General features: G+C 44.8%; 3 protein-coding genes across 3 annotated transcripts; 2 read left to right on the top strand and 1 right to left on the bottom strand.

The window, feature by feature from the left end:
* Positions 1 to 1003: 1003 nt before the first annotated feature.
* GLAREA_01612 (uncharacterized protein) lies at positions 1004 to 3360 on the top strand (the record flags this gene model as incomplete). Its single annotated transcript, XM_008088828.1, has 3 exons — positions 1004 to 1083; positions 1484 to 1920; positions 1979 to 3360. The coding sequence occupies 3 exons, from the start codon at positions 1004 to 1006 to the stop codon at positions 3358 to 3360; spliced, it is 1899 nt and encodes a 632-aa protein (XP_008087019.1).
* A 1107-nt stretch (positions 3361 to 4467) lies between these two features.
* Positions 4468 to 6417, top strand: GLAREA_01611 (uncharacterized protein; the record flags this gene model as incomplete). Its single annotated transcript, XM_008088827.1, has 2 exons — positions 4468 to 5518; positions 5597 to 6417. 2 exons carry the CDS (start codon positions 4468 to 4470, stop codon positions 6415 to 6417), a joined length of 1872 nt encoding a protein of 623 aa, XP_008087018.1.
* Positions 6418 to 7321: 904 nt separating this feature from the next.
* On the bottom strand, positions 7322 to 10053 carry GLAREA_01610 (MFS general substrate transporter; the record flags this gene model as incomplete). The annotated part of the gene is made up of 12 exons (XM_008088826.1): positions 7322 to 7760; positions 7812 to 8124; positions 8241 to 8432; positions 8488 to 8550; positions 8599 to 8832; positions 8885 to 8942; positions 8993 to 9033; positions 9084 to 9168; positions 9215 to 9449; positions 9528 to 9702; positions 9755 to 9784; positions 10002 to 10053. 12 exons carry the CDS (start codon positions 10051 to 10053, stop codon positions 7322 to 7324), a joined length of 1917 nt encoding a protein of 638 aa, XP_008087017.1.
* Positions 10054 to 10732: the final 679 nt, after the last annotated feature.

Genomic DNA, 10732 nt, shown 5'->3' with positions numbered 1-10732 from the left:
ATGAGGTGATATATTGTCACTTTGACGATGATAGTGAGGCTCATGATAAATCTCACATAACCTACTAAATTACTGCAGGACTACATCAGTCATCGCCTACTAAATACCTCGACCGTAGCTTAACATGATGTCAGAAATTATGTACTTGTTCACTTGTACTTACAAGACTCGGTGTCCGAGGGCTATGGCTCTATCATATCCACCAGTGCATTGCAAGACTTGTGGGACACTTTCCAATCATATCAATGCCCTGAAAACGACTTTCCAACACTCCTTGCCCTGACAGTCATATACAACATTCGTAATAGAGTCAATGTTGTATTCTCACTCCAGCAGATTAAGCTAGCTTTTGGCCAGGATATCTGTGTTTTATGTTCGGGAGGTATCTCATCAGACTTGCAACACTACCTAGGTACTGGTCCGAACACAAGCCTCTGGCACCCGTTCAATCCGCCAGGATATATTTCAAAATACTGCGAATTTAGCACTAGGTGAGGTCTTGATCCTCTGGTGGCTTTCTTCGCTGAAGATCACCGTAATGCAAATAGCATCCTTTAAACAGTATATAAAGTAGGGCGGAAATGAAGTTTGACATATCCCAGTACCCTTTGCACATTTTCATGGGATGCATGTCGTTTTTTTATTGTCTAACTCTTCACTATGGTTCTGTAAGTTTGGTGTTATTCTGTGACTCATTGTATTCGGGTTCAGGATTTGGGCGCCAGAGTATTTGGTGCTGTGGTAAAGAGGTGACTTTCCTTCAACACTAGGCGACGCGTCCCTTTCTGCTTTCAGCACTCCAACGCCATTCTTACTTACCACAACACCTCACAACAACCAATCTTCTGCTTTGCATTATCAATTGCAGCTACCATATAATATTGGCAAGAACTTCGCAAATTATTTTCACTTACGCTTCACTTTCGATCTGTACCAGGAGGGAGATCCAGCAAGATCCATATCCTGAGATATTCTGCAACTTGAAGGATTGAATTTGTACGAGATGCCACCAGAAACTTCAAAGGGCTCGCCGCCGAGAGTAGTGTCGGATCTCTGTGGTTCAGATATCGAAATGCTCGAAAGGTGAGTCAATAGTTCAGCTGAGTTTCTTGTTTACTTTCTGCTTATACCCGGAGCAAGAGAACAACACGATTATGAGCAAAACTGATCGCGTCCTTCCTATCATTATACTGGACTCTTACCTACGCAGACGGGAGGCCATTTTTCTTCTGCTATGCTCCAGGCTATTGTACAGTTGAGGTTGCCGTTCGATTATTCTTATATCAATGTCTCAAGTCAGCAGAGAATTTTGCTACGCGCCACGCTGTTGTTATCGAGCGATTTGACTTTATCTTGCAGTTCGGTCACTAATCGTCTTTTGTTACTTGCATAATTCCCCTTTTTTCTGTTTGCTCCGCCGCGCTAACTCACTCACTCTTACCCTTCACTCTTTGCAGAAGATATGAAGCGATTGCTAATACAGAGTAAGTGGATCTCCGAATATTCAATACAAGACCAGAGCCAACAAACGAAACCGAGTCATTTCCATCAAAAAAGAGGCAATCGATGAGCATGCTGAAGGGGAGACGGTTGATAATTACAACGACTCGGAGATTGAGATGGGGCCAATCAATAAAAAGGCAAAGACAGCCCAGATCCCTGAAGATGCAATGGCGATTGGTGTCGCAGCAGCAGAGCCTAAAGCAGTAGTTTACGCTTTCCTTAGCAAAGCAGAACACCCAGCACTTTTGTTTCGAATCGATAACGCTCGCGTGAGGAGAAAGAGTCAAACGGAATTCGCAACCGGCAAAATGTCCTTTGATCAGATAAAGTTCGACGAAGCATTCCACAAAGGTTCCGAGGGGGATACCAAGAACTATATCCGGAAAAAGCTAATGAAGCTACGTGGAACAACAGCTGGTGAGCAATATCCCTTTTCAAGCCCGAATTTCTCTGTACCATAGCTTACAGGTTATAGAAAGCACCCATCGGTCAACTCCCGGGCCTCGCGTGACTCTCGGCGAGGAATATTTATCAGAGGTCTCCAACGGTTTGATGTCCAAGAATATCCAAGAGACCGGCACAAAGAACAAAATGTCTCTACCCGATCCACTAATTGGACCCAGTGCTACAGGTAACGGACAAACTAAGAATGGGAACCTGAACTCCCGGGTGAAGGATACACAAAAAGCTCCAGAAGACGTCACATCTATAACAAAGTTGCCGGACGAGAAGATCCTTAACGTCGCAAGTCCAGATCTATCTACACTTTCGGTGCCAACTTGTGGCAGCAGCGAGGACAATCTAAAGAGGTTCACAGATTACAGCGATACTATCCAGAAGTATCTAGACGGCCTCCACTCAGTTTTCAAACATTCTCTTGAGAAAAAGGATGAAGTTATTCATGAATTAAGATCCGAGTTGGAGAAAGCAAAGTCCGCTGAAGCCAAGGACAAGAAGCGTATCAAGTCCATGACTTTTGACATTGCTCGGTTCACAGTCAACACCAAGGATCTTCGAGCAAAAGTTGAAAAACTGTCAACAGAGCTGACGGAAGCTAAAGCCATGACGCGCGATTATAACACGAAATCGAGAGTTGCGTTCGAGTTTGACAAAGCCGAGAAAAACAAACAAGAAAAAGACATTGACATCGAACACAGAGTACAAGACAGCCAAGAAGGTGCACACTCAAATGGTCCAACTGAACTTGAAGGCCGGGTAGAAGAAGCCGCCTGTGCAAAACCTTCTGCTCGAGTCGATAATAAATTCCGCCCAGACAAGACTCTGGTTGTTACACCGGGCCAGCTTAGCAGTGCAACCACTTTCTCCAAAGCAGAGAAATCCACGACAGCTAGCGTTTCGAAAGGAGAAACACCGAGTGTCACTGAAACTGAGAAGTCTCAGACCAAACCAGCATTTCAGATGACTGATAACACAGAGGTTAAAGTCCATCAGTTCACAGAACGAGGAAACATCAAATCTTTGAATCTCTTGAAAGGCGGTTCTGTGTCAAATACTAATTCAGCGACACCACTCGTCGACCTTGCTCAGTATGTCAAGATTTCAGATAATGAGCCTAATGGTGGCATGTTGAAGGAGAGCCGTCCGCGCAGGGTCACATATGGTAACCGAAGTTTCGACGAGATTAACATCCTTTATCCTCTCAAAGACGTCACCATGACAGGCAAGGCCAACGGCTCTGTTTTAGTTGGGCGAAAGGTATACCAGAGATATACTCACAATGGTGAAACCAAGCTACTCTTTTCTGCTGGCCATTTTGATTCTGTGGTTGATAGAGATGGGAGGAGATACCTGAAAAATGTTGCGTTGAAAGAGCATAAACCGGAATTCGATCTTTAGAGGGTATCGAAGTGGATTTCCTTTTTTAAAGTACTTTGAAGTCGTTGTCTCGAGGTAACTAGCTAATTAGCGAAGGAGGATTTCGGAACGACACACTATGTCATTTGAGCGATCTGTGGGCTCTGCAGAGACCCTTTCAGGAGGATATTCATTTCTGTTTTATAGGATATTGTTGTAAGCTTATTCAGAGAGGCATTCAGGTAATTGCGCCAGGAGGCTTCAAAAGTTGTTTCGCCCAGGATTAAGTAATCTGATGTTTTAAAGGTCTGTAGGATTCTAGATGCGGTATACTTTGTCAAATAGAATTAAGAGTTTACTTTATTTACACATGGTTAATGTCCACTTATCACAGGTGATGACGCCCAATTTGAGGTGATAGTAACCCGACTAATAGCACTTTCGCAGTGGACAATAAGAAATAGCCAAAAGCCGACGTTTGTTCGGTTTCTTTGACAAACCTAGCATGTTTCGTCACTGGAGTTGCCAAACACCACGCAGTTGGTTTATACAGCGAATAACAGTCTTGGAGACTTCGTTTGAAATTTCATAAGCATAAATAAAGTCTCTTATAATTTCATGAATTCTCCGCTACGTTTGATTTGGCACGGTAGGAAGTAGGTAACTGTAATAACTCGTTGTGACACATTACGAATGTGTTTTCCCTTTGATCGTTGGAATATAGTCGTACTTTGAAAGCTTTACTAGGGTATATAAATGCATCTCCAGACGCTAACTAGATTATGATCTAACCTAGAGGTGTTGAAGACTTGGAGCAAAACGATGTTTAAGTTAAGTTGATGATATCCTGCAATATCTTTTATCTCGCTTCCTGCAAAACTCAGCTGTTTATTCGTGAACCCACAGACGCACATTCATTTGTTCACCACTGACAAACCTGCTCTAGTACATGACCTATGAGTTGGCCTACCATGTATTCACCAGAATCAGGATTGTTTACCTTTTTTGGTATAGCGTCTAATGTTTCGCGTCAAGGAAATCTCCATTAAAAACACGAATATTTATCTCTCCACCAGACCGCGTTTCGTTCTCGCCATCTGAACAATTGCACCACTTCAGCCCTTCGCCAGATTCTCTGTTCCTCCAAAAATGAAGACTAGAAGCACTGAAAAAAGAATATCAGCAGAACCGCTCGCTTTCCATCCTGTGGGCGTCAGAAAACAACCTCGTGTCAAGAGTACACCAAAAAGCGCGCCTCGACAACAACCTGGCAAAGCTCAGGTGAGTACGCATGTACAATATGGTGTCTCAGATGGTCATCATGTCAATACCTTCATTCTGCCCTCCCAACCGGCGCCGAATTCCTCAGGCAAGGCTACCAATGCAACCAAACCGCGACTAATACTGAGGCATAAGATTCCGGAATCATCCCATCTAGCTCGAGCAGTACATGTTAATTCAAACAGACAAGATGGCTTCGTTGCAAATACACAACAACCAACAATATTACCAGAAGATGTGTACTACTACATCGGTTGGATCACTAACTCCGACCCACCCATTCGAGTAAAGGCAAGCAGGCACGGAGGATATCTAATCATGCGAGTACACTCACCTTCAGGGCGCCCTGGAACCGCTGATCATGATTCTCCAGGCTTGAAGGGACGCATTCAGATTAAGGAAGTCACGCTTGATCCGCAGTTGTTTTCGGCCTACACTGACAGTATCGACAATACGAATATGGTAAAGAAGGAAATGATTGTGGAACATTTTCTGAGGATTGTGTCAAATATTCAAACGCCTTCGACGAGTACGAGCCAGACTCGCCTAGCTGAGAAGCGTACAGAGCCTAAAGATCCTGCCTCTCACGAAGAAAGACTTCAGCCGCCGACAAGTGGGCATATCAATCAAGCTCCACATCGAAAAGGTCTTGCAAATAATACCTCCCGCGAAAAAGATGTTACGGTGCCTGCCCATGGTCATCTCGCCGTTGGTAAATACATAAGAGAAACCAAGAGGACTGACGAGACTGTGTGGGCTTGCTTGCAATCATGGCAAGATCCGAAGGCCCGCACGAGACTGACTATTAACGAGAATTGCAAGAAGGTAGTCAAGGGACAGTTTATATCGTTCGATCCAAAGCTCCCAAGTTCCTCGGCAAAAGCAATGCCATTGATCAAGGCCCAACTTCGTATCCTCGGTAAGAAAGGCAAGTTTCTGGATGCCGAGATCATTCGTCGTATATCTTCAAGAATATCGTGCTGATAATAAAAAACAGCAGAAAAGAGTGGCAACAATCCAGACCAGAATTATTATATCGACGATGGAACAATCGATTTCGGGCCCCAAGAAGTTGAATTGCACGTTGAACCACAAACCACGAAACCTTTGAGCACCATCGCCGAAGATCTCGAAGGTCTAGGAGCTTCCCTCGAGTCTGATTCCGAGAGTACTCTCATTCCTGCCACCACGGCCAATCCGGCAATGTTTAGCATGAGCAACAATATACAAATAAGGGGTTTTATCGGCAATAATATCTATGCTGCCCAAGGCAGCCAAACAGGATTTTCAGTCCCAATACAACAGCCGGCTATGATGGCAAAGCCCTACAAAAGTATTTACACAGACCTTCGAGCACCGCTGCAACAGTCAGCTATGATAGTAGAAAGCACACAGACTCCCCAGGTCATTCAAACAGGATTTATAGCGCCGTTTGAACAGCCGGCTATCATGGCAGAGACTCCTCAAGACATTGAAATGGGCTTTCAACCACAGATTCAACAGCCAGTCATGGTAGCAGAAAGCACACAGACCGATCGAGCCGTCCAAGCAAGCTTTAAAGCGCCAATTCAACGACCGATCATGATAGAAGAAAGCACACAGACTGACCAAGCCATCCAAATGGGCTTTGGAGTGCAAATACAACCGATCATGATAGGAGTAGCAACCCAGACTCAACCTATGGGCAATGACACAGACAGATTCTGGATCCTGAGACTCGAAGGGGAGAACGATGAGCTGAGGAAGAGAAACCTGCAATTAGAGAAGGAAAACTTCTACTTGACAGAACGACTCAAGGAAGCTACTTCTGGCTTGTAAAGATGACAGTGGTGTGGTGTACAAGATGCTGGATGGGAACATTGTGGGTGATACAATTGGTGGTCAAATCGGAATGTTTGTTCAACTGAACTGAAACATTGTATTGTACTTTGTATATAGGTCGTATAAATTCGATCGTGTCTGGATATCTCTCAGCTTTCTGTAAATCTAACTAATTGTGAGCAACATTTAGGCAGGAACCCTCTGATACCTACCTTGGAAGACAACACACCGCGAGATAGCGACTTCCCTTTACTATGTAGCTTACTCAGTATCCCGTATTCTAAATGAATGACAGTCGGAACAATATTTCTCTGATGAAGTTGATAAAACACCATATATCTCATCTGTTATTCTCAGCAAAGAGGACCTTCCAATATCTGTTCAAACCTCGGCTTCGCGATGGAGCTCATGAGCAGTCGTAGGAACACGATGTTTCTTCGATTGGAATTGAAGAAATATCGTGTATTTCGCCTATTATTTTCAGTCAATAAGATATTCGCAAGCTCTAACTATCCAAAGTTTGAAGTTGTTTACCCGCTCTAAATCATGAAGTTTTGTTGAAAGGATAGTCAGGGATTCTACCACTTACTCAAGACTGTTGACGAAATATCGTGTATTCCGTCTACTATTCCGAGTAAATGTGGAATTTTTGGTTTCTCAAAACATCATGACAAGAGCGCTTTTAGAAATTGCATCGTCCTTGGTAAGTCGGTGTCATGTAGAAACAAGCATAATAAAATTAGCATAGATATCGGGCCGTTGATGGGTATAAAATTGTCATCTACTAACTGTCGAGCGCTTCTAATATCTATTAACCACCAATCATACATATAGTTATGTCCACCTTGATATTCTTCATTAACAGGCCACGTTTCCATATGGTATCCAACTATATCGGCCATTACACACTTCTCTCTTCTTGAATGCTCATCCGGTGCCTCATTTTGCTGTCGTCACCAATGTCGAGGGCCTTTGAGCTCGCTCCATGATAAGACTCCTCGTCAGAGATTTTGGCACTGGGAGTGTTGACGGCCAAGTTGTGATCATCATCGTTGCGAACGACGTACTCCTCCGTATCCAAATCCTTAAAGATGAACCAGAAGGCGATTGCAGAAACCATACCAACGATACTTGGACCAGCAAATGCCCATACAATATGTGGGTCGGAAATAGCTGGTGCGGTTGCAAGGTTAACAGCGTATTGAATGGCAGACATGAAGCAGTTGATGGCGCTGACCAATCCACGCATGTTTTTTGGCGCACGAGAGTAAGCGATTCCGTAGGCGGTAACATTTACTAGAATTTCGCAGAGAGCTGTGATGGATAATGGAATAGCAGTCCTATCTTTGTCAGCGAGAATGTTCGTGGATTAAAAGGAGTTCAGAACTCACCACCAGATGTTAATTGGTGAAACTAATGAGACTCCGTCGGCGTCGACACAGGTAAGACTCGAGGCATGGTCACCGCAGGGTCCTGTGATATAAGCGTAGTGAGTGATAATTGCCCACCCAATTGATCCGATAGAGCAGATCACCATTCCCGTTGTCATACGAGCAATTGGTCCAAAGTGAATCTTGTATTTTCGAAGCATCGGGTAAAGCACATAGTCGAAGAGTGGAACCCCGAGAATGATCACGAGAGGATTGAAATTGCCGATAAGATCGTTTGGTACGCCATTTGTAGTCAGCATTACACTTAGAGCGTCTAATGAAACAATTTAGATTAGCAAAAAATATGGTGTAGGTGGACATATTTGCTTACCAGCGGCTCCTCCAACACCTCCGTCGTTGATGAAAAAATTGGCAAAAACAAGAAAATACCGCAAGCTTGGAAAGTCCGCTGAGTGTCTCTGACAAATTGATCGTCCCATGAAACAGTCACAGGGTTACTGCTTTGTGCAATTACGGACGGCTTAGCAGCCTCCCAAAAGCCAGTTCGTCCAATTTTGCTGAATCCGTTACGCTTTAAGCACATACCAACAACTTTGATGACATTCCCAAGATCACTTCCACCTATATAATTTGGTCAGCACTGCCTCATATCGGTTCGAGAGTCTGGATTGCATACCTGGTTTGTGTAGCACCAATCTTGGGTGGAGCCACCAAAGAAGCGCAGGGAGCATGAAGTATACTATTTCAATTAGCATTTAATATCGATTTTAAGCCAGGATTAACGCACTGATGCCCGGAACCAAAAAGGAGCTCCAAAATCCAACGTATTTAGCTAGATAAGAGGTTGGGACACCCATAAATCCACCGATGTTGATGAGTAGGTAAAACCACAACATCATTCGCTCTGTAGTTGCCTCTGGGTCGATGACAACTTTCTCTCCAGATTCCAGTGTTTGAGTGACAGGTCTATTGTGAGGATTCTGATCAAGGATAACAACGGAGATATTGGGCTTGAAAAGTGCTGAGTCATGTCAGAAATGAACATTTTAGGAATCATAGGTTTTTCGACCCACCTGCACCGAAAGCGAGAATGTATAGGGAGAGTAAAAATGGTCCTTCAGCATGCCCTGCCTGGAAGAGTATGTTAGAACAGTTTTCAGTCTAATGGAATGAGAATTTACCTGAATGACCGAGGGGATAGCAGCAACCACCATGATTACGTCTAAAGATTCATCAATTTCTACACATATGTCCAGCAAACGGAAGACTTACGAGCAACACCACAAATCGCAATACCTACAGCGATGGTCTTGAAACGACCCCATTTTGCGTCTGCAAGCCATCCTCCAAGCATTGGCTATAAATCGTTAAGAGACGTCTTTGACTTAATTCGAGGAACTTACAAGAGCATAAGTTAGGAAGCCGAAAGAAGATGTCACAGCAGCGGCGACAACGGTTCCTTTTCCTAAGGCACCGGCAGTTTGTTGAGTCCCACGTGGTGGTGCGCCAGCTCCGTTGCCTCCTACGGGAAGAGGACGGTTGACGAAATTGCTGAAAACTTGTTTGACACCAATAAATGAGGCACGTTCAGCGAACTCGACGACGCAAAGTCCGTAAGCAGTTATTGGAACATGTCCACTATAGTCTATAGTAAGTATATGATATACAAGATAAATGCTGATGCTCAAAATTCCCCAGAAACTCTGAAAGACTCACGCGACTCGACGAAGAGTGTGCAACTCTTCATCCGTTGGAGTATCATCACCAGACGTGTATGCGCCAGGGTGGTTAAAGCTGTCCGCATGGATCAGAGTTCCCTTCTCTGGGGTAGCCAAGATGGCCCCCGACCCAACGATCTGCTGCGCTTCTGGTAAGGTCTGATTATTCATCGCTAAAAGTATACATCAGCAACTGGCTCCGGCACGGCGACTAGGAAAACCTACTGGTGATGGCTCTATGATCGAAGAAGTCCACTGACGACAAATCAATGGGAATCGCAGACAAGATATAGACGATGAAACGATCAACCTCGCACTCCACGCATGGCTTCACTCCCCCTCCGTTATCAGCCCTTGACCCGCATAGCAAGGCGATCTGAGCTGCTGGGACACCATTTTCCGTACGCTCTTTACTCCTTTGGGCTCACATGCCCGCGGCTAGCCAAGATACGCAGGAAGTGATATAACATACCCGCCGCCAGAGTCGAGCGACGCTCAATGAAGAAGTTCGTTAATGGTATCATTCTTGGCAACAGGCTAAGCACTATGGCGCACGATGCCGAGGAAGCTTAGGGTTCGGTACGGAGTACTTCATGGGCCTGATAGCACAATCTAAATAGCGGGGATGAACCTCAATTTGAAGGTATTCGAGCCACTCGACGTGACAATTTCCAGGATCATGGGAGCCGACACAAGACAAATGATACTCCGTAGACAATTTGACAAAGTCCAGATGCTAACCATAGGCGCGCGAAAGGTTGCACTGGGAGATTCTCGAGCGCTGACCGAGGGGCACAGAGGTGTGGATCCATGCACAACAAGCAGGTGGACTCCGTACTTGCAGCGAGCGTGCAAGCAACGCCAATCACGCCACGAGAAAGCTTCTGTTCTTGGGGTTTCTTGGTATCCTTTCCTCGTGTGCCTCGACGGTGCAGTGCCAGGTAGCCGGTGGGCGATCTGGTTGAAATTGGTGTCGCGTATGATTAGCCATGATTATTGCCTATTTGCCATTTGCCTACCAAATCGCGAAATACAGTCCATGATTTGATAGGCGATAGTGGCGACTTTTGACGTAAATTGGCCAAGTAGGTGCTATTTGTTGTTGATATCGTATCTACCATGATTCTGAGCACCTCGCGGTGTGCAAACAGTGGCAGTCGAAACACTATGTTCGTTGGATGAAGTTGACTGATCATACTATAT

This window comes from Glarea lozoyensis, assembly GCF_000409485.1.
Source record: "Glarea lozoyensis ATCC 20868 chromosome Unknown GLAREA7, whole genome shotgun sequence".
Lineage (NCBI taxonomy): Eukaryota > Fungi > Ascomycota > Leotiomycetes > Helotiales > Helotiaceae > Glarea > Glarea lozoyensis.
The sequence above is the reverse complement of the archived record's forward strand: the minus strand, read 5'-3'. Positions and strand labels throughout refer to the sequence as shown.